Source organism: Apteryx rowi, unplaced genomic scaffold, assembly GCF_003343035.1.
Source record: "Apteryx rowi isolate R43461 unplaced genomic scaffold, aptRow1 scaffold_1278, whole genome shotgun sequence".
Lineage (NCBI taxonomy): Eukaryota > Metazoa > Chordata > Aves > Apterygiformes > Apterygidae > Apteryx > Apteryx rowi.
Genome location: NW_020447506.1, coordinates 43,888 through 65,968, shown reverse-complemented (window position 1 = coordinate 65,968; position 22,081 = coordinate 43,888). Strand labels below are relative to the sequence as shown.

General features: G+C 37.3%; 1 protein-coding gene across 1 annotated transcript in view; it reads right to left on the bottom strand.

The window, feature by feature from the left end:
• The window catches only part of LOC112961082 (Y+L amino acid transporter 2-like), a 29,733-nt gene extending 8,850 nt beyond the window's left edge, over positions 1 to 20,883 (bottom strand). The window contains exons 1-4 of the mRNA XM_026055923.1: positions 20,315 to 20,883; positions 16,231 to 16,356; positions 14,206 to 14,350; positions 9,968 to 10,091 (exon numbers count right to left, since the gene is read on the bottom strand). Of these exons, the coding sequence (XP_025911708.1) occupies positions 9,968 to 10,091; positions 14,206 to 14,350; positions 16,231 to 16,356; positions 20,315 to 20,846 (927 nt within the window). The 5' untranslated portion in view covers positions 20,847 to 20,883. The remainder of the gene's footprint in view (positions 1 to 9,967; positions 10,092 to 14,205; positions 14,351 to 16,230; positions 16,357 to 20,314) is intronic.
• Between the last annotated feature and the right edge of the window lie 1,198 nt (positions 20,884 to 22,081).

Genomic DNA, 22,081 nt, shown 5'->3' with positions numbered 1-22,081 from the left:
CAGACAGCTGTTCAAAATCATGTGTCTCAGTCTGAGTATTGTACCTTTAACATGTGTGAAGCAAGCAAAAATCYGTTAGTGCTGTGTTCAGAGAGGGGCAAAAAGCCTTCCTACCCCAATTTTATTTACTAATAGCTAAGTCACCTCCATGATTTCTCTTTCTGAAGCAAACTAACAGTCATGGTAGCAAAGGGATGGTGTCCRCATTAGACATCACTAAATCACTATTTATAGAAAGGTACCTACTCCTACTTACAGATAAATGGTGTTCAACTGAAATTGTAACGCTACTTTTGCAAACCACAAAGATTTCGTGAGTATCAGAATACACACAGTAAACATTTTACATCTCAGCAGGCAGCAGTCATCTAAGTCTTTTTATGAACTTTTCTCTAAGTCACCTTCTCAACTCTCTTTTGCTTTATCATTTTCAAGAACACAGTGACCCTTAACCATAAAAGCATACGTACTAGTTCAGCTTTGTACAGGTCTGTCTTTTCTATTACGAAAGTCTTCTTCAAATCAGTTTTTAACCACAACAGTTAATATTTTGAAGACTCCCAACCTCCCTTTTAAATGACTGTACTTTAACTTAACCAGTCTTTATTTGTAGCATACAAAGCTATCTGGATTTAAAGGTGGACAAATTTGATTTAATTACTCCTGGAACAAGATCACCAAAAGTAATGCAGTATGATCTGTTATCTAAATGTTCTTATAGACCAAAAAAGCCTAAGCAAATTAATATTGACTCTTTGTGAAATGAGTGATTGATTTTTATGAGCAAAACCCTGCACAGTTTCAATCTTTAAACTGTAAATTTCAGAAGTTTCACTGACGTAAAACACAGCTTGCCCATTTTAAGTTTCCTGTTCTTTGTCTGGGTTGACAAAGTGCTTTGTTCAGCGCGTTATCCAGCTTAAGGGTCAGACTCCAACTCTGCTTAGCTACACGCTATCACCTACACTAAAAATTTATTCCATCCTTTCAGGTAATTTAGTTTAGCCTCAGGAGAGGCAGATAGGATTTCCTGCTGCTAAAGGCCAATGCAAAAGTCTATCTATAATCATTTCAAGAGGAACCTTGCCAAATGGTTCAAAGTCAATATATCAGCTGTGTTAGTCACCCCGACTCTTGTAAAAGCACCTTCTCTCCCTGCCCCATGAACTGTTTTAGATAGTTTATATACATTAGTATAGCTTCCCTCACAGTAGAGCTTCAACAGAGGGGAAGAACACAAAAAAAACCAAAACACATGCACAAATTCCCATAGAAATTATAAAAACTAACAGAAAAGTATAAATGAAAGAACTAAACCATGTATGAATTCAATTTGATGCAGAAACYAGAACATCAATTTAGCAGAAGACCATGCCATAAGAATTATGTTCTATATACCATGGAATGACCATTTTCATTCCACTGAAACTGAAAAAAAACCACCTAATAATTTACATTACTGTACATAAAAGATTTCTGCTGAATAAATAATTACCAAGAATAAATAATTACTAGAACCCACAGTGCTTTTCTCAGATCCTTATTGGATTTGAAATAAAAGCAGCTCCGAGAAAACTGGTCTCCCAAAGCAGAATGTAATTCATAATGATCCAGTGAAAGAATTTTGACAATTTCTCCACAGCAAGTAAGAACGAGAAGGAGATGAAAATTCTATCAGGCAACTGTTACAATATTCTAAARGAAGATTTAAACCTGGACGGCCTTATTTCTGAAGCCAAACAGCAAGCAAAATTACTAGACGCCAACCATAAAACTGCTAGAGAATTCTTTTTTTAATATGCAAAAGTAAGATATAGAACTCCAAGAAGATATTAGAGAATTAAGATGTTTAGTAAGGTTGTCTAAAGGATAAGCATTTAGATAAGTAATATTAACAGCTAAAGTTAAGGAAGAAAGGGAAAACATAAGGATGTAATCTTATGCTGCAGAATACGCATCAGCTTGTAAGTCATTTGGAATATCTGTTTCCCCAGAAGACAGGTTGGTGTTTGTCCCTTGTAAGCATCTTCCATTTCCTTTTGAAACATCTAGTAATGGGCTAGCATGGAATGCCAGATTGTGAACCAAATCAAAGGCCAATTCTATCCAATAATGCATATCCTATCTTTCTAAGGTGTCCTAATGTTGTTTCACACATCCTAGAAAATGGTAGTCACTCATATGAGCAGCAGAATCCAGAAAGAGTTCAGGCAAAGCTATGATATCACTTCCAGAAATTATACACAGATGACGATACAGATTCAAGGTGTTCTGGATGCAGGCTTGCAGCTATATGGTATGTTACAACTGTTGGTCCAGCTCAAAGTCTAAATAATTAATTATTTTTCTCTAGATCTGTAYGAGCCAGCCTCTTTGACAGAAAGAATAGCCTTTACCAAATTGAAAGCCTTTACCAAGTACTGTGACATCCAAGATGAACTTTTTAACGCTGTAGTTGGGATTCCTGAGASAGCAAGGAGCAGAGCGCTAATTTCAAGAGCTTAATTTTTCCTTAAGTGAGATAATACAAAAGAGTTTTAATTTAGGACGATCTAGGAAGTTGCTTGGTCTGCCAAGTAGATCTGTTTGCAAAATGATCTTTCAGCAAAATATAGTTGTTCATTTGACACATACCTGAAGTTTGGTTAAACTTCCAAGTGATATTCACTAGCTTAAAATGACAAATATAGATTCAAGCATCTATGCAGGTGTTTTCTGACAAGGTATCACCCTCACTTCCAACAAAAAAGTCTGCCAAGCTTTTGTATTATTACTGAGACAAAAACACATTTTTACCTTTCAGAGTACATATTTATAAATTCAACACTCTCATTTTAACAGATGCCAAGAAACAAAGATGTCTACAGTGTTTCTCACAGAAAGTGTTACTGAAATGTAAGTAAAAGTGGCCACAAAAGGCATTCAACTATCTGTGCATGTCAGAGGGTTATTTTGCGTAAGAAAGATGGGCAGAGAAAAGATACAAAAAGCAATCAAGTTATCAAGCACATAGACCAGGTGCACTGTACCAAGAGGGAAAAAAAGGGGGAGGGAGAAGAGTTAGTGGCTGCTTTCTGCTAAAACCATAATCATACAATCATGGATCCTCCACAAWTGAGTCTGGGGCTCTGAACTGAGCATCTGACAAGTTCCACCTTAACTACCACTACTTCTGGAAGTAGTGAAGTGCATTTATAAAAAAAACCAAATGAGCTGGCAACAGGGGAAAGAATGGAGCATTCACAGCGACATGTGGAGGATGACAGAGGAGCCTACCTGGAGGCAGCTATAGCAGAAGCATTTAGTCCACCAAAACAGGAGAAAGCCACCACTATGAGGATGGATTTCTTCTCAGGTTTCTTCTGAGAAAGTCTAAAGAGCAAGAAGGATTAAGAGATTAAATTGTCATCTTGGCTACAGTCTGACATGTCCTGTAGYCCAGGCTTGAACTATAACTGCTTCTAACAGCTAGGAAACAGTAAAARAATTAAGTGGCTTATATAGCACGTCCAAATATAGGCAAAGTCCTTTTATGCCCTCCCCTCCACTGGACAGAAAAGATATTTAGACATATATATAGATATATATGCACACAAACACATCATAGAAAGACAGGTACCTGGAATTGTTTCCCTTAGTTCTGATTTTTTTCCCAAACCATCAACAGGGAATAATAATGAAGAAAGAAGTAAGAAACTCCAGCCATGCACTTTTCAGTTGAATTGCCCTCATTTCTTCATGACTAGAGTGTTATATGTTACTCCCAGAAGAATGGACTAAAAACTGAAGTACAGCTTTGTTTCAAGATATGAATGGCTGATTTACTACCTTTTATTTTTATTTTGTTAGTTTGATTTCATGATCATCAGCTTGTGATAGGTGAACAGTTTGCAAAAACACTCCTTTGATCTTTTAAATGTCCAAGCAACAGTTTCGTACAAACAGATTAAACTGGAAGAAGCAGGAATTACCCCTATAAAGAGCTGCCACAACAAAACGCACAGGATACTGTCTCACATCCAGTAATTCAGGCACACCAGACAATTTGAAAGATCCACATTTATTTCAGGAATCACAAGATAACTGTTTCATCACACTTCTTTGCACAGTAAAAGTGCACTTAGAGGCACAAGAAAAATGCCAGACTACACTGAGAGCACATAGAACAAGGATGTCATACTGACAAAGTACTAAAACAGTATTGATCAAATAGATAAAYGCAAAGGGAACATAGTCTGATATAAATCAGAAACATATATAAAACTACAGCCAAAGATGAGGAGATACTTGTACTAGGCAGGCTTAAAAGGCATCTACAGAGCCACTTTACATAGCTCATTTCAAGATCCTATCACACACATGAGCTTTTCCAGGCTCTGTTCTATAATGTCTTCATCTCCTTACCACTAACTGCTGACTTCTAGGATATGCAAGTGATCTGACTAATATCTAGGAAGTGCGATTAATTCTTTTAACTGTATTTATGCTCTGCCTCAAGGAAAAAGTTCCCAAATCACAGAAAGGTTTGCTAGTCAGACCTGTAGCCTGCTTTCTCAACTTCTAGCTCAGGAAGCTACTTCCTAAAGGAAACAAAGAAACACTGATTTATGGCAATCAGGAAGCTGCACATGCCAAAAAAAACACAAAAAAMCCCACAACCCTGAGTCCCTGAAGTTTTCTTCCATTGCCATAGATCACATTTGTCAAGATATCGGATGGCATCCATTCAGAAATTAAAAATTAATTTAACATCATAAAGTTAAAGAAATGAGTGAGAGCAAACATCAACTGAAAACTGAGTCAGGAAATTGCAAAGTGCAATACAAAGCAATTTAAGAAAACCGTTCAGGTCTCCTTTAACTCGTTTCAACTGCCATCCTGTTGATCGATTCTAACCTTAAACAGGCATAATTCTCCCCTTACATTACTGGAAATGCCTTTTCTTAGAGGGAGAAAAGGTACCAATGCAATGCAAGGTCCAGCATGAAATTCATCTTTAGGTCACTCAATAGGATCTTAAAATAAGAAAAACCTGCACTACTCTACTGCATTAACATATTGCACATCTACTGCATGTAGACAGGCATCTCTTTTGCATGGTCCACATTCAAAATACACACGCCAGCTCCAACAGTAAAACCATTTAGTTTAAGTCATCATTGTGGTGGCGAAGATACTTGACCTAAATTGACTCCAGTGTTTATCCTGTTCTCAGCAATTTGAATAGCTAGCTGCAGATTAAGGGTACAATGTTTTCCAAAGTCTCTTACTGTTCTGATATTAAAAATATTAGGTAGCACTCTTTCCAGGGCTGGCTCAACTCTTCACTTTTGCCTCCAAAGCCAGAGAACTTTTACTGTAACTGGCAAGAGGAATTCTGCACAGTAGTCAATGATGGTGAGCTCCAAGAAAGAGGGAAACCAACTTACTGAACTGGCCTTCTCTGAAAGTGGTGGCCCACAACTGCCTGTCTCTACAATGAACAAACTCTTAATTAAGGTACAGAACGTGCATTTCTTCCAAAAGAGTTTTATTGCAAAGTGTCAGTGCAACCAAAGAAGGTGGACATGATCCTGGCAGCTAAGGACAGGCAAATTTTCTTCTTCAGAAAAGCAGCCAGTGACTGTCCATATGAATAAAGAGAAGCAGTATTCAAATGTCTAAGAGTAACCTAGAAATTCTGGCTGAATTCACTTAGAAGAAAGTTAATTTCATAATTTGTTAAACTATAAACCAAAGAAGAATAAAATAGCTACAAGACACAGCCTCCCATTTTCCTGTTTCATCAGAAAGGGCACATCCAAGAAGAGCAGGTCTGTTTAGAAGCAGAGCACACCAGGGTGTGATTGGACTGATCAACGCTGGACTCTGAGGATAGGGGACAAAGATGCAATTGAAGCGGTCATCTTTATCCTCCGGCCACAAACAAAGCTGTGCAGTTCCAAGGAAGATGACAGCCACCTGTGCASGGCAACCGACTGCTTGCTTCAATCGGCGACTGACATCCATTTTTAGTTTTTTAGAGTAATAGAAGCGAGAAGGCAAATATCACCCATTGTATGAACTCAATCAACCACAGAAGGAAAARCAGACATGACCACACACAGGAAGCAAGTAACAAGCTCTCTGCTGGCAGCCATTACGCTCTTTCCTGTTAGAAGATGAAGCAGACCAAAAAGATCAAGTGCTTGGGGACCCAGCTGCCCTCTTCACAAGCAAGAAATACAACAGCTCTCAACAGATGCAAATATAGTGGTTCACTGACAGAGAAGGTGAAAGTTCTTTTAAGCATGTTCACGCTCCAGAGCAACTGCTTCATATGTATAAAACTTAACAGTAGGAGATGTAATGGTTTCCAAAAGGAGCTAAAACAGAAGTCAGAACTGTGAACTACTGAAAGGAATCTTTGAGAAAGGAAGTAGTTTTTACATGATCAGCAAACATCTGAAAAGCATTTGCAGAACTTCTAAGCTAGCTGTTACAATATTACTTCAGAGACAACAGAAAAGGGCTTACGAAACTGGGTTTTGTAGTCCCGACACCAGGACTATGCCTCAAAAGAGGCTAATGCTGAGGTGAAAGGAAGGGTACTTTAGCACTTATTTTCATACTAACCCTTGGTAAGGTTGCTTCTGACTTCTAGCCACCACTGAACACATGCAAGGTGATATGCAAAGATACGCTATTGCTAGTATTTCTTCTACTTGCAACTTTTATCCTCTTTTAAAAACTGGAAATGGCAAGGCTTTTTTTCCTTTCTAGCTMAAGGCCTCTTGACAGAAGAAAGGTATTCTGTTCCCTCCCAAAATAGCAACAGGGAGAGCTTAAATTTGGTTGTTTCTTTATTACACAAAAGGCTCTGAAATGCAGCAATATTATTGCTGTTTCTTTAAAAATTCATTATCATCATTTTCATCTTACAACTAYTTAGAAGTAAGGAAACTACAGCAATCGGTATCCTACAACACATGTAGAATTCATGAGCATACACGAGCAGATCGAAGTGGCTTTTCATCAGTTTTTGKATTGGCTTAATTCTCTTCTCTGTTCTTCATTCATCCATGACCACAATGCCCTGAGTCTTAATAAAAATTCCAGTGAAGATAAAATTCCCTTCTACCACTCAGGAAAAACTTTCATCACCATGAATGAAGATTTTTTTAAATCTCTACAGTATAGGAGGGTTTTCAAATACAGACCATTACAGTAGCCAGCTCTCTTGTCTGTACACCAGAAGTCTATGGGTAAATTACATGAGTRTTTCTGTTTGGATCACAAGCGCACTTCTGAAGCAAATCTCCGGATAATCATCACTTGCTGCTCTTCAGCTCACACTGTTCAGTGGTCTCAGTTCCTTTCAGATGAAGCTGAACTGGCAGATGCRCTCCAAGAGTGCTCCTACTGCAAACAAGCACTCCAGCTGCAAACAAGCACTCAGTCCATGGGACCACATTAGAGGGAGTCCTAAGTAAAATACTGCTGAAATTTGTACACTACAGGTGTCAAGTCCTCAGCATCAACTGTTTTGCTCTACAGAAATCCTCCTACTGGCCCACACTACTTGCTAATTTAGTATCAGATCAAGCCTGAAGGTCGTCTCATAAAACTGAACAATTAGATTCATAACAGCAAGGAAAAGGAGTCTTTAATGAGTCATGTGCTAAGTACTAAACTTCAGCTGAACTTTCACCTTGTCATTGGAAAAGGAATAAAAGCAGTGGCGATCAGCAGAACATTGTCTGCCAGCTGATGAGATGTCTCAGCAAAAATGCCTTTAGATAAAACRTTAGTTAAACTTTTAAGTGCAAGTATTTGACAATCCTGAGATCTGCTAAAAAAGCACAGCTTTAGAATTCCAAAGTCATTCGTTCAGATAAGTTAAAATTGGCACTAGATGTAAATCCCTTAACAGCTTTGGGAATCTCAAGTAATATTTTTCATAAGTGGCATTCTGTTCACCCAATTTCACTGCATACAGTTAGATGGACTGAAGCCTTTCTGCCACTGTTAGGTCTTCCTCTTTTCTCCTCCAGGTCCAGAAGCACGCCACACTAGAGAGGAAACTTGATCGGCCCAGTTTTGAGAACAGTGTGCGTTTATACATACATAAATGTAAACACACACAGGCAAATGAACATAATGCCACTTTTGATCAAGAACCAAGTCACATAACTAAATGAAGTGTACATAAAATCATAGAGAAATTAGCCCTGGGTTTCAAACGTGCAGTAAGGCTCAGGCACCCCTCCCTGCCCCCAGTTCCTCCCTTTACCTGGCCACCCATTCCTGCTGCAGCGCAACCACCTGCTCTGTACAGCCACAAAGATCAGAGAGGCCATGCAGTGAACCTCTCCCCCGAGGCGGATCAGTTTTCCTGATCCTGTTTCACCATATGGCCAGATAAACCTCTGCGATGACAAAAAGCAGAAGCAGTAAAGTAGGCACAATATACTGCTAGGGGACAGGCAGGGTTTGGAGCACCTCATTGCTGCTAAAGGAATGTATTTTCCAAGTCCCTGTCCGAAGGGACGGTACTGTATGGCTTTACAGAAATCAGTACYGGAAAGTCAGGACAGACAGTGAACTGTGTATTGGCTTTTAGTTTTGCCTGGATTAGTTAATTCTAAACAAAAATTTGAAATATCATTATGAGTCACTGGAAGGTACTTAATATAATAAAAGCCACTACGTGGGATAATATARCCTACAACAGAAATAAATATTCCTGGTGGCTTTGTTATACCTTAGCATATGCTGATTCAGAATTAAATATTTTTCATCCACATCTTCATTTGTTTCATTCTGAAGTGTTTTGTCATAAAATGTGCTGTTAAAAAACAAATAACTCTGTACTTCCATATTCCAGCTAATCAGAGGCTAAGAATTACATTTATTTACTTTCAACACATTTTGAAATAAGCATCCTCATAATTATACAATATGTCACAGCTTACGTTTACCACAATCTATTTTGAAAGCTTACACTAAATACAAATATTTCTCAAGTTTGAAAGAAAGTCAAATAAATACTGCAGTGAAACGTTCTCCCTAAATACCTGAAATGAGTTTGCTGATTTGCTAAGCTAGTTTTTGTCTGGAAACAGACAAAAATACTTCCTTCATTTTGAACTCTGTGACCAATGTCTAGCTACTTAAGTTTTAGAAGCGCAACAGGAATCTAAATAGGAGAAAGGCTATTTCTTTTCCTCCAGTGWAAATAACCCAACAGAAGACAATATTTTCCAGGTCTCATATCTAAAGGATACAATAACCAGAAGTGTTCAATTAATTTTCTACCTATAGAGGAAAAAAACCCTTCACCTTTGTTTAATGATTAGCTTTATATATAAACATGTTTTGACCATCTTTCACTTCAAGAAGCTTATATATTTTAATGGGATTCCAACTTCAATCTATATACAAAAATAATGAATTTTAAAATGTCGAAAGTTGTTGGAATTAATGGTGTAAGGAAGAGAGTGATTTAAGTTATTAAGATGAGTGATATAGAGCTAAACTTTGTCATAACTCAGCTGCAACACATCCATTTACAGATATGCTTTACAGCAAAGATTAGCTCAACACAATGTAGCTCAACGCAACACTGTTCTGCCTACTACTTCAGCTTGTTCAACTGTAGCATGAAGTAACAAAAAACAGGATTAAGTACTAATCAGTCTCATTACAATCAACTCAAAGTGAACAAGTCCAGTCAGGTTCTTTGCAAAATACATTAAGAGGCTGGATCTGTGCTTATTTTAATAAACCTGATATTATTGTTATTACTATACATAAATTCATTAGTTACTTTCCTATTTAAGACTAAGTTATTCAGGATGAGTTGTTCTGTATTCAGTGAAGTAGCATAAGGAACTAAGGATTTTTCCTGTTTTGTTCCTCAAAAATAAATGCATCCCTAAAATGTGAAAAAGTGATAGTATAGCAAAATGCTACATAGTCAACTTACCACTGCCACAGCATCACTAGAAAGAACAGCATTAATATCCAGCACTGTGTAATAAGCTATATTGGTCATAATATAGATAACAGTCACAATTGGCATAGACACTGCAATAGCCAGTGGCAAGTTCCTGTAAGAGAGAAAAAAAAGGAAAAAAWTTTCCATTAATAATAAAATTACCTTATGAATTTGCATCCCTCATTTCAGAGATAAAAGGTGTAAAGACACAAAAAGATTTCAAAAGAGCTATCTCTGGCAGAGTTTGGTTTAAAACTAGAAATTCTAATGTAAAATACCAGAAAAGCTAGAATTTCTAATTGCAATGGAACTTTAAACCTAAATTATGTGGAAAAGGTGATTCTATGCAACTGCTCTTCAAGTATGCTAATTTCAGGGTTTCCAGATCAGTCATCACAGGCCTTCAAAGTCACACATCTGCAATTGTTTCCTGCTAACCATGTTGTTTATCACAACTAGGAGGAGACCAAAAGGAGCAGAGCTCTGAGCCACTGCATTCATTCCACCTGGGGAATGCTGCTGCTCTTCTAGTACCTATTTCTAGAACTGATGCAGTACAATCCTCTAAATCGAAACAAAATCTTGATCATCTCATCCGCATTCCTTTGTCATCGCAGCAGAGATCAAATGAATTAGCCTGGATCTCTGCAGAAGGTAGAGATCCAAAACTGCTRCCCAGCTGTACACTCCGGATGAAGTGTATCTTATCAGCAAACACGCAGGACAGTAATGTCTAGAAGTAATGTGAAAACACTGCAAACCAAACTCTAAACATGAACAGGTAAGATTTAATTTAAGCTGGCAGTTTGTAAAAGGCAGGCAAATTTCTAAGAACATTCATATCCTTCCTGACAGATGAGCTTTCTTGAATGAATGTTTTAAACTTTTGTTAACAAAACAAATAGTTATACATGCCTGCAGAAGAGAAGGAAGAGGCCAAGCATATATGGTAAATACCTTCAATATTTTTCCAACCTACAGCTATTTTGAGAACATTTCCTGAACCTGACATGGTTTGTCTATTTAGTAAATTCTTCCAAGCACCAGGTTTAGTCTCTTCCCGACAAGCAGCTCCACAAGTCCATCCCCCGCTGTAGGAAAAGCCACCTCTTTTTGTTTGTTTTGAACCCAGCTCCTGCCAGCTTCACATCACTGCTCTAGTTSTTGTGTTGGACAACTGGAGGCAATTCTTTACTAGCTTCTCTGTGACTCTAAGGTTTTTTAGACCTCTGCTACAGCCTACCTAATTCATCTCTTCCTCAGGCTGAGGATCGCTGCCTTTTCAGTTTTTTCCTCACAGAAAAGCATTTCCATATCTTGGATCACCCTTGCTGTCCTTCTCTGAATCTTTACAACATCTCTTGTATCCTCTTTCATAGGACGGGGCCAGGGCTGCACACAGTATTCAAACTGTGGGTGAGCCACTGACTTTTCGGGGTATAATGATGTTTGTTTTGCTCTCCCTTTCCTCACAATTCCTAACATTTTATTAGCTTTTTCTGGCCTCTAGTGAGCACTGAGCCAGGGTTTTGAAAACTCTCCATCATAACTGCAAGATCTTACTCCTGGGTGGTACTTATTAACTCAAAGCCTATCACTTTTAAGTGTAAAGCAGGAGCTGTTATGCCCCATGGGCATTGSTTCACAATTAGCTATGCTGAATTTTAACTGCTATTCTATTGCACAGATTACTACTCAGTCTCACAAGGCCCTGCAAAAATTCTTTACAATTGCCCTTGTTCTTACTACTCTGAATAATTTTGTAAATTCAGCAAACTAACACCTCTCTGCTTACCCCTTTTTCTCCCACGTCTGCTCACCCCTTTTTCCCCCATGTTCCAGTTCTTGAGGAATACCACCAAGTTCTAGATATTTGTTCGTGTTCATTTTTTGAACAGTTTTGTTTAGAACAGCTAAGATGAGGTCACATGGACACTGCTCTTCTTGGCTACCTAAAAGGTAACACTTTCATATTGTACTTCACTSACTGCACCGCTTATGCCTTGCATAAGCATCTCTCTGGCAGCAACCAGGAATTTTAAATAGACTTCATTTATGCTGCAGTTTCTAAGTATCTTCAACACTTCATAGTTTTTTCCCAATGYCTCACTAAGAAAACTGCAAAGATACCTGTCTGAATACCTAATCCCCAGGACATAAAGTGGGTATTAAGTGAGGGCAGAAAAATGGGAAAGGTAAAAGCAACACAGATGATATGGAAGTTGAGGGCTTCGCCTTATAGGAAAGGGGAAGAGATGGAGGTATTAGGATCAGCCAGCTAAGCTACCATTATCCCATCAAGTTGCCACAAAAATCAGCAAAATGGCAAGTCATGGCAATCCACAACAAAGACAGGATAATGTGAACATGGGGCTTTCGCAAGCAAAGATGTGGCAGAGTAAAGCAAACAGAGGAGACAGCAAGAATTCAGGTGYAATTTCCCCTTGGTATGCTTTCATTTCTAGCTTCAGACACCACGCTGCTCTTCCCTGATCTAGCTTTGCAAGTACGCCTTCCTCCAAGAGGAGCCTCATCTTGCCCAGTCTTCCCCCTTATTTTCCCAAAGGCCCAGGAGATTGGTTGTCTCTCTGACTTTGCATGGAGAAGCAGGGATCCCACATGGCGTGAGGGCACACAAACTCACAGCCCCAAGGCTGGAGCTCCATGGTGAGAAGCTCCACAGAGAAAAAGCAGACTTTTAGTTTCTGTTTTTTCTCAGSCTTGCTCTCTCCCCAGAGCTTGCAGGGATATTCAGATGCCCTGAAAGGGGAAGCAAAGTTGAAAGTGTTCCTCTCCCACCCGTCCACTTCGAAATCAAATACAGAATGGTGACATGAATGAGCATTTGACATGAACACAAACACAATTTTCAAGAACAAAACCCCCCCAACAAAATAGAAAAATGAAATGCATTTTGGAAGATTCCTCAAAAATTTTGTGAAGCCCAGACTCCATCTGGGCTTGTCTGATGCTGTACAGGCAAGAAAAAAGAAAAAGGAAAAAAAAAAATCAGTAAGTGGGAGTTCTGGCTCTGATTTCAGGTTGCACATCCACAGCAAAAGTCCATTGGACCTCAGCACAGAGAAGAAATAGAATTAGAAAACCACTGTGAAATCCACTTAAGTACTTCAGACCACCCAAGATCAAAGCCAAGGGACCATTTCAAATTTAACTTGTGGATTACAGCTTTGACAGGATGAGCACAAGAGCATTACAGATCAAATAATTACGAAAAAAATATCCTGTCGGATATCTGATATATCATATATGTATGTATCATATCAGAAAAACTATTTTTCAAAACAACGCATCTATTACAAGAGTTATCCGACTGATAATGCAGAACAATATAGCAACTTTAAAAAGATGAAAAGGTATTGCAACCTCAAAGGGGAGCTCTTTCAGCAGAAAATAAAACTTTAAGCATTGAATGACAGACGCAAATGTAAAATGCAAGTCTCTTCTGAATACATATAACAAATCCTTGAAAGATAATTTAAGGAAACACTGTCAATCTGAAATTCAGTTCAATTAAAAATAGCTATTTTTAAGAGTTAAAATTTTATCTTTTTATAGGCAACTTTACAGGTTAAATAAAAAACGCACAGCATAGAACTCAGGGGTAAGAGAACAAACTTCTGACAAAAGTCAAATCAGCTGGGAGAATTGAAATTCTTCCATTCTTTATCTTCCAGGTGTAGCAATCTGAGCTGTTGTTTATAATAGGAAGTAAAAGTGATTAAATAGGATTCTATATTTAACATAAAGGCGTTTGCTTATAGACTCACAACTGAACAAAGATAAAAGAGTTTAGTCAGTCACACTTTTGCAGCATAGATTCATGGAAAAGATAACTATTTTTTTTTTAGAATAAATCAGAATTATTGCACAGATGTAAACACAGCACAGACTACACTAATGTAATTGTTACAACACAATATTAACATCTGTTTGTAAAGAATGGCACGCAACAGCTTGAACTAAAAACTTACCAAGCACTGTATACAACATCCTGCAATCATCTAGACTTATTTATTCTTAACATTTTTCATCTTTTAATGGAGTATGAATTTAATAATTTCTAGTTTGTGTTGTTTACAGCCTTAYCATCTCAGAGTGAAGTAGTTCTGCTTATTTCTGTATAGGCTCAGAACTCATCAGTGAAAGACAGCCACAAGATGAGTAACTTAGGAACTGTTCAGGTTTAGAAAATTCAAGTCTTTTACCTTTCCGGGTTTTTGATCTCTTCCGTTACAAAATTGAGCGTATCCCAACCAGAGTAAGAGAACAAGGCAGAATAGAGTGCRAGGGAAATGTCTCCAATATCAAAAGAGGATCCCTCAAAAGAGTTCTCAAAGTGTGCTGAATGTCCTGTGTATGGAGGAAACACAATGATGTACAGGARAATAAAATATAGCAAGTAATTTTTTTGAATTTGGTAAACAAATACAAAAACTCAGAAAGGCTAATTTCCTTCAAGGCTGCTTATTAAGCCATTTTTCCAATTCTGTTGTGTGCTTCAGCCATGAAAATAATCATAACATTTAAACCACTAAAAATTATGCTCTGTGGATGACATTGCTCCATAATTAAGCACCTAGTTTGTTCACAACAGCACAAAACCTTCAGGAATATTAAATGCCAGACTAAGCTACAAAAAAACTGGCAGTGACAGTATTCAAGCTACCAGTTTTTTTTTTTTTTTACAACGTATATATTTATAAAATTATCCACTCTATCCTGCTGTATCCTTTTAAATTTTGAATCATTTAGCTGATGTATAAAAGAAAAATTGCTGCTGATTTTAAGATTACTAATGAACAATAACAAAAAAACTAAGCAGATTTACAAAGCGTAGATCTCTTTTAGTATTTTTTAATGTCTGTACTTTCTTTTTAGCAAAACATTCACTGATTACTACACTACAGTTAATATTCTATTGTGAATACTTAGCCCATATTAAAATGTTGAAAATTTGTGACTGTGTCTGTTAAAAATATGAAAATTGAGTTGTCGTTGTTGAAAACAGAAAACTGACAGGAATTAACATAAAACACTATTAATTAATAATTTGTGAGAACTTACATTACCTTTTGACTTTAAGCAAGTCAAGACAAGCTGATGAATGTCAGCATAATAATTTTATATATACAGACATGCACAAGACACTAAATACAGACGGGCAAGCTACTATTTAATTCCAAAATGTGCATTGTAGTGTGCATCCAGAAATATTTAGACTTATCAAAACTGGCCAGCCAAGTATTTGAGTTCCCTGCTATAACTTAGCATCTCTCTCCTTCCTACTTTTTACCCTAATCTGACTGCTAGTCCCTTGGCACAAACAAAGGCAAAGTAACTGCTGAGTTAGGAACAGAAAAGGGAGACAACATCAAGGAAGTTAGTAGTAAATACACTCAGTATCTACAAAACAAAAGATGGTGCAGACATGTTAAAGACCGAATATACTGGTATGGTGCTCACGTATGCATATTCTTGTTTCCTTCAGATGATAATTATGTTGAACGTGAACTTTCAACAATAATTGCCTCGAGCAAAGGACACATTGCCAGGGAAACACCTTCGGGGCAGCATTGAAAGCAGGCTAATTTTTTTAAGCTAACACAACAATAAATCTTCTGCAAAAGGAAGGGATAAGAATAAATCTTAGTTCAGAATTGTTCTCATCTAACTTGAAGGCACAATGCCTAACGGGAAAAAAAAAAAATTCCAAAGACAGCAACTTTCTAATTCTCAACACTATAACAGAACTCAGGATTTCAGCAAAAAAGAGCTTCTGTTTCACAAGTTTGCTTATCTGTTTCTACCAAAGTTCTGTCACTCTGAGTCACACAAAATTCATCGTATAAAAACAATTTTCAATTAACCTCAGTGTAAAGCAGTACACCCCTTTATGGGAATTTACAGCTTTCTCCACTCCTATCATATTTCGCAACCTCTGTATTTTGCTGTTTTCATTTCCCTTATTATTCCATACCACAGGCTGTAAATTGCACAATACGGCTGAGCAATCAGTTACCTTCTTTTACCTAGCTCAAAGTCAACTAAGATAGGCTAGCTTATCATGACATTTATTCCTAACGTTGGCATTATCGGTGTTTTCTAAGTGGCTATACTATGCACTTACTGAGGCATTTGATAACTCCTATAAAGAGATATTTACAGTTTCTAGACCAGTTATTCAACCTAACTGATATATACAAACCTTTACTTTAGTTTTATAAGCTTACCCTGGCAGATTTTAACAAGTCCAGTTATGATGATGACAATAAGAGCAATGACTTTAGCATAAGTAAATACATCCTGCACCCGTGTTCCCCATTTAACATAGGCACAATTTACAAATGTTAGAAGACCTAGAAGAAAACAAAGAAAAGTAAAAAGACAATTTGATCAATTTTCAGTTTAATTCATTTTTCAAAGATTTTTCCATGACTATCTTAATATACACTTACCTGTTATACTAGTATTTGGGCTAAACTAAGCAAAACACACTGGTACTCAAAATACACTGGTTTAAACAAAACAGTAGGAAACAGATGTTCTAAAGATTCATAATACATACTTTTTCAAGAGGGAAGGAAAGACCTTCCCCACATCAGATGCCCTCTGATCATATGCCTGTTTTCCTAATTTTACTCCTCGTGAGCTGCATTCTGCAACTATCCTGAAGCTAAAGAAATCACTTACATGAAATGATTCACTTTAATTTAGCAACATTGTTCTGATTAATGAAAGATTACCTAGAAATCCCTTTAGGCAAACTTATTAAAAAATGTTTTAATTGTTTTATCCTTTCCTTGTTAGCCTGAAGACCAGTTCAACATCCACAGAATTTTACAGCTTTAAGAGCTTCAAAACATTAATTTATTTGCAATAATGAATATGGTCACAGGTGATTTAATATCCTTCTCCAGCTCTGTTAAACTGTGCTACTAAGCAAGGTTAGAATAGATCTGAAATAAAATATATTCTACAGGTAATGCAACATCAATCTGGATTTTTAAGAAGTTGGTGGTAAGCAATGTGTATTCTGAATAAATTTCTCCCTGTACCCCAAAATAAAACTGTCAGACCTATTTCACAAGATGAGAATTGTACTGATGTGAGACTTTCAGATTTCGCAAGTATTTTGCCATGAGTAACCTACTCATATGATCAACTTCCTCAGTAAAAACTCTTTTCAAGCTATTGTTGAAATACATTGTTCCCATAGGTCTCATCAGTTCTCTTTTGCATCCATTACTTTTTCTTAAGTGGAGAGCCAGACAACCTCTGCCTGAATTCAGATGCTGAACGTTGAAAAGGGCTCTGTATCTTTAGTGTYCTTTATTCAACAAAATATTCATTTGGTGAATTTTTTTTTCTTATCCAGATTATCATTAAATTATCGATTCCAACCCTGAAGTTTAAAAGCATTTTCCTCAAATCTCAAGTTTTCCATTGGCACGTAGTATTAAAGTGGTTATATTCTAGTGCACTTTATACTTCTGTACAGTTTTCTTGTACTGTGTATTTTAAATATATGCATAAATAAAAATTCAAATAATTGAGAACTGAGGTAGTAGCAAACCAAAATTAAATGAAAGGATTGACTGAAAGGAAGGAATGAAAGGAAATTATTTCCTTTCCCATACCCAAGAATACTATTAAGATATAAATCCACTTAGAGCAGCCACCAAGTAAAAAAGTAATCATTTAAAAACAGTAACAAAAGAAAGGTAATGATCTCATAAAAGCATGGCACTAGCAGACTAGAAAGTCTGGCCAAGGGAAATGGCTGAACCAGATTCCACTGAGCTTGGCAAGATGAGGAGGGGCGAAAAAACAGCTGTATCAAATTTCAAAAGTCAGCACTGCAGCAACTCCCAAGAAATTCTCAGGGAAAAAACCCAACAACTCTGCTTGGTCTCTGCTCTCCAGCATTAACAATTGGCATTATCCACAGAGTATTTGCTCATAGCGTTTATCTTAGCTGTTGATTTTTTGATAGCAACTTTCAATATGGGAGCAATTACTATTAATTCTTTCTTATTTTAGTGTGCAAATTCTTATTTTAGTGTGTAGAATTCTTTCTTATTTTAGTCTTGGTCTTCAGTTTAGGTGAAAAGCTACTGTCTCTGGTGTCTTAAGAAAAAGATAATCAAGAAAAAAAGATGATCAAGAATCTGAACAGGCCATGTCCTCTTTCTTCTACTAAAATTATTCTCTCTTGTTTTCTTCAACTTAATTATCACTTAGCTACTTAAAGCTGCTGAGAAGTGTCAGGTATCATTCTGCACTGCCAGATGCTAGCCGTATTTCCAAAATGAGTGATGTAGTAACACCATGTAACGCTATGGATTTTACAAGACAGATCTTACACTAGATCTAGTAAGTTTTTTTTTTTTTTAACTTAAAAAAATTCTCGCTTACAATCTATACCTAATCAATGTTCAGACTTCCAGTTCCAACGACTTCATTAATAAAATATTAAACTTATCCACAGGATATGACACACAACATCAGCTCTGCCAGGGAGAAGTCATAGCCTCAGCAGCCATAGCTACATGAGACAGTAGAGTAGGGGTGAGAGTCTCAGTACTGAAGTCTGAAAGAGGGCAGGACAAGCACTTACACCATAGAACGGACTTTTAAAGTGAATCTTGCATCTACATGAGCATGACCTTGCTGTCACATTCCCACAAAAAAAGAGTGATAAATTTCTTCTCTTAGCACCAGGTATAGAGGACATTACATTCTAACTCTGTATCAACTGTAAATCATCATCTTATTTTTCCAATAAAGGAAACAGGAGTCCTTGGAGTGAATCACTTTGTCTTAATATCTTGCTCTGTGATAAACTGTGGGGGGATTTTTTTTTGGGGGGGGGGGGAGAAGGAGGGAGTTGTTTGATTGTTTTTAAAAGGATAATTGCCCTCAGATGTAAGATGTCTTAAATGAAGGAGCAGATTCCTCCACATTCCCAAATCTGTGCCAAGATAACTTGCAATAATACCTGTTTAAGGAATATGAAATGTCCTCCTTTTCCTTCCTGAAGCTGTCACAACAAAATGTGGTCACAGGTTTGGGGGGGGGAGAGGAAGTGAGCAGAAGTGAGGAAACTCATAGTCCGAACATTTTTTTGGAAAAAAAGACATTGTGATTATTCTTCCCACTGAATTCTTTTTCCCCACATTACTGCTTCCACGTCAATAAATTAACTTACAAAAATGGAAGGTGGAGGTATAGTGTTTACAACTAGTTATAGAGATCTAATGGTTGAAGCATGCACTACTATTCTGTCTCTTTTCCCTCTTCTAGTCCTACAGAGACAACTTTAATAACAAACATTACAGCTATTTCAGACTGCCTTCCCTGATGCCCCCAAATGAACCAACTAGGAACAGCACATCTCCTTCCTAGAGCATGTTGCTGGCAGTAAAAAAGAGCAAGTTCCTTCTTAGCTTTCCAATATGGACATCAGTTGGTGATAGCAGTCTCCATAGCACGTGGCAACTTTGATCAAAATATGACAAATGCTTGCCATAACTGACATTCCAAAATGTATTTTTCCGTGTTTACTGGAAATGCAAGGTACGTATATATAATAAAACACTTTCAACAAGAAATACCTAAAATTAAATAAGACACACATATTAGAGTTTCATTCTCCTGACACAGTTGAACAGCCCTGATTTGAAGCATGTGGACAGTCTGATGTTGTTCTTCTATATTGACTAATGGAAGTAGCTGTCTGATTATAAACATTTCAATGTTCTTTATACACACAGTTTCTACTTTTAAAAACAGCTTTACAACAGGTACATTTTTTTTTTAATATGCTATGGTTAAACACAAGCATCAAGAATAATCTTGAATGAATGACATTTTCCAAACCAGAGTAACCACTTAAGGAGGTCTACATTGAGATGCTACTGTGAGAAACCACAGCATAATTTATAGCATACGAACTGTTCTGCAGTAACTCCAGGTATGCTCTTAGACCGCACCGGGAGTATCTCATGGTTTGATTTAGTCTACCTCTCTGAAGGAAGATAGATAAGGAATAGTTACCCCATGCATTTCTCCCACATAAGTAAACTCTGAAGAGTCAAATATCTTGTTTTGCTTTTGAATGAGAAAATGTTAGTTCACTGATTACATACCTAGAGGTTATTTGTAGGCTAGAAAGTTTTCCTTCCCCCCACCCCTGCTGTAACTTGAATCATTTCAGATTCAGCATGCAACAACTCTGGGACTCTGTAGGATTTGCTTTAATAAAGCTTAATCCTAGATAAAAAATTACCATAGTAAATTTCAAGAAATACTTACATTCACAAGCAGCTGCTATGAGACGGCAAGCAAAATATGGAGGATCACAAGAAGGGAAGAAAGGTTGAACTAGGTAGTTAGCAAAGGTGATGGCAATGATCGCCTGACTAGTTGGTTCAACAATTAGGAGCGAGGTCCACAAACGAATAAAAGCAATGAAGCTCCCAAAAGACTCCAAGATATAAGCGTAGCTGGCTCCTGACTTGGTAATAGTGGTTCCGAGTTCAGCATAGCAGAGAGCTCCAAAGACTGAAAAAATCCCTCCAATTGCCCAAATTATTAGAGACAATCCATAAGATTTGCTGTAGATGAGAACTCCTTTGGGAGAGACAAAGATACCCGAACCAATCATGTTGCCTACTATAAGGCTTATCCCATTTAGCAAAGATATTTCTTTCTTCAGTTGCATTGTATTTTGGTTTCCATCATGCATTTCAGAGCTGTCACTTGGATCTGTCCTGTCTGATTTACTGACGGGGCTGTATTCAGCCAGTGAGCTATGTGACTTTGTACAATCAGTCCTTTCTCCCATTGTGGAAAGACCGGGAACTCTCCGTGACTCCAAATGTCAATCTAAAACAAAATACAGACAGCTGAAATCATTATAAAAACTTTATCCTGTGACTTTCTTGCCAAACATTCTTTCCACTTTTTCACTCTATGATTTACCTATGTAAACTGAGATATCCCCTTTTGTTACTTCATATATGGTTTTTACCCCAAAATAAATCCACGCGTAGTTAAAACAAACACATCACAGGACAAGAGACATATTCCAGTATATCTTGGAGAGAGAAAGGAACTACCTACTTTTTTTTTTTTGGGGGGGGGGGGGCACTGTGGGAAGAACAGAACTGAGGTACTGCATGGTTGTAAAGGAAGAGAGGAGACAGAGAAGCAAAGCGAGGTGATACAGAAAAAGCACAGTAAGACCAGAAGCTGGAATTTCTGAGCACAAACACAGACTTACTGCAGTACTAAAAAAATTAACCAAATAACTGCATTTACACATCTAAGTTATGAATGATCTAATAAAAGGGTGGTACATTTTACTAACGGAGTGTGGGATCTCACCAAGGGTAATATAATGAGGTACTTACTCCTGAAACCCCTTCTTCCAACTGCTCTTATGTCTGATACTACAGCTAGCTCCCTTCCCCCCTCTAAGAAATCCTGCTCCCAGTTCCCACTGCCTCCTCATTTCTTGGAGTTATTTATCTAACCATGCAAGCTGCACAGGAAAAACACAGTTGTTCCAATCCAAATCCCCCCATTAGCAGCTGTATTTAACAGTACTAAGAAAACAGAAATGAAAKAAACATTTTCCTTCGCTTCAGAATTGATCATATGGAAAATCACCACCTTCTCAAGTCCCCAGGAAATTCTACCATGCCTCCTTAAAGCAAGTTATGGCTAATCACATTTATAAGCACTAAATACACTGGCTGTTACCAGTAATTCTGAATGAGACACATTACATAGAAGTTCAAGTAAAATTATCTATTCAAGGAGTCTTTTATGGAGACCAATTTAAATTCCAAATGTACCTYGATTACTGGATTATCAGTCAGGTAAAAAACATAAGCACCAAAATGCTCCATCATACATCTGCCCTTGCCCCTCAGTGTATGCTTTTGCCATTTACTACAGTGCAGAAAGATGAATAACTCTGGGTCAATTAGAATAAAAAGTTAGTTTTGCCCCCTTTTTGCAGGTCACATTAATTTTACAAAAGGTTTTGTTCTTCCAACAATAAACATGCCTACT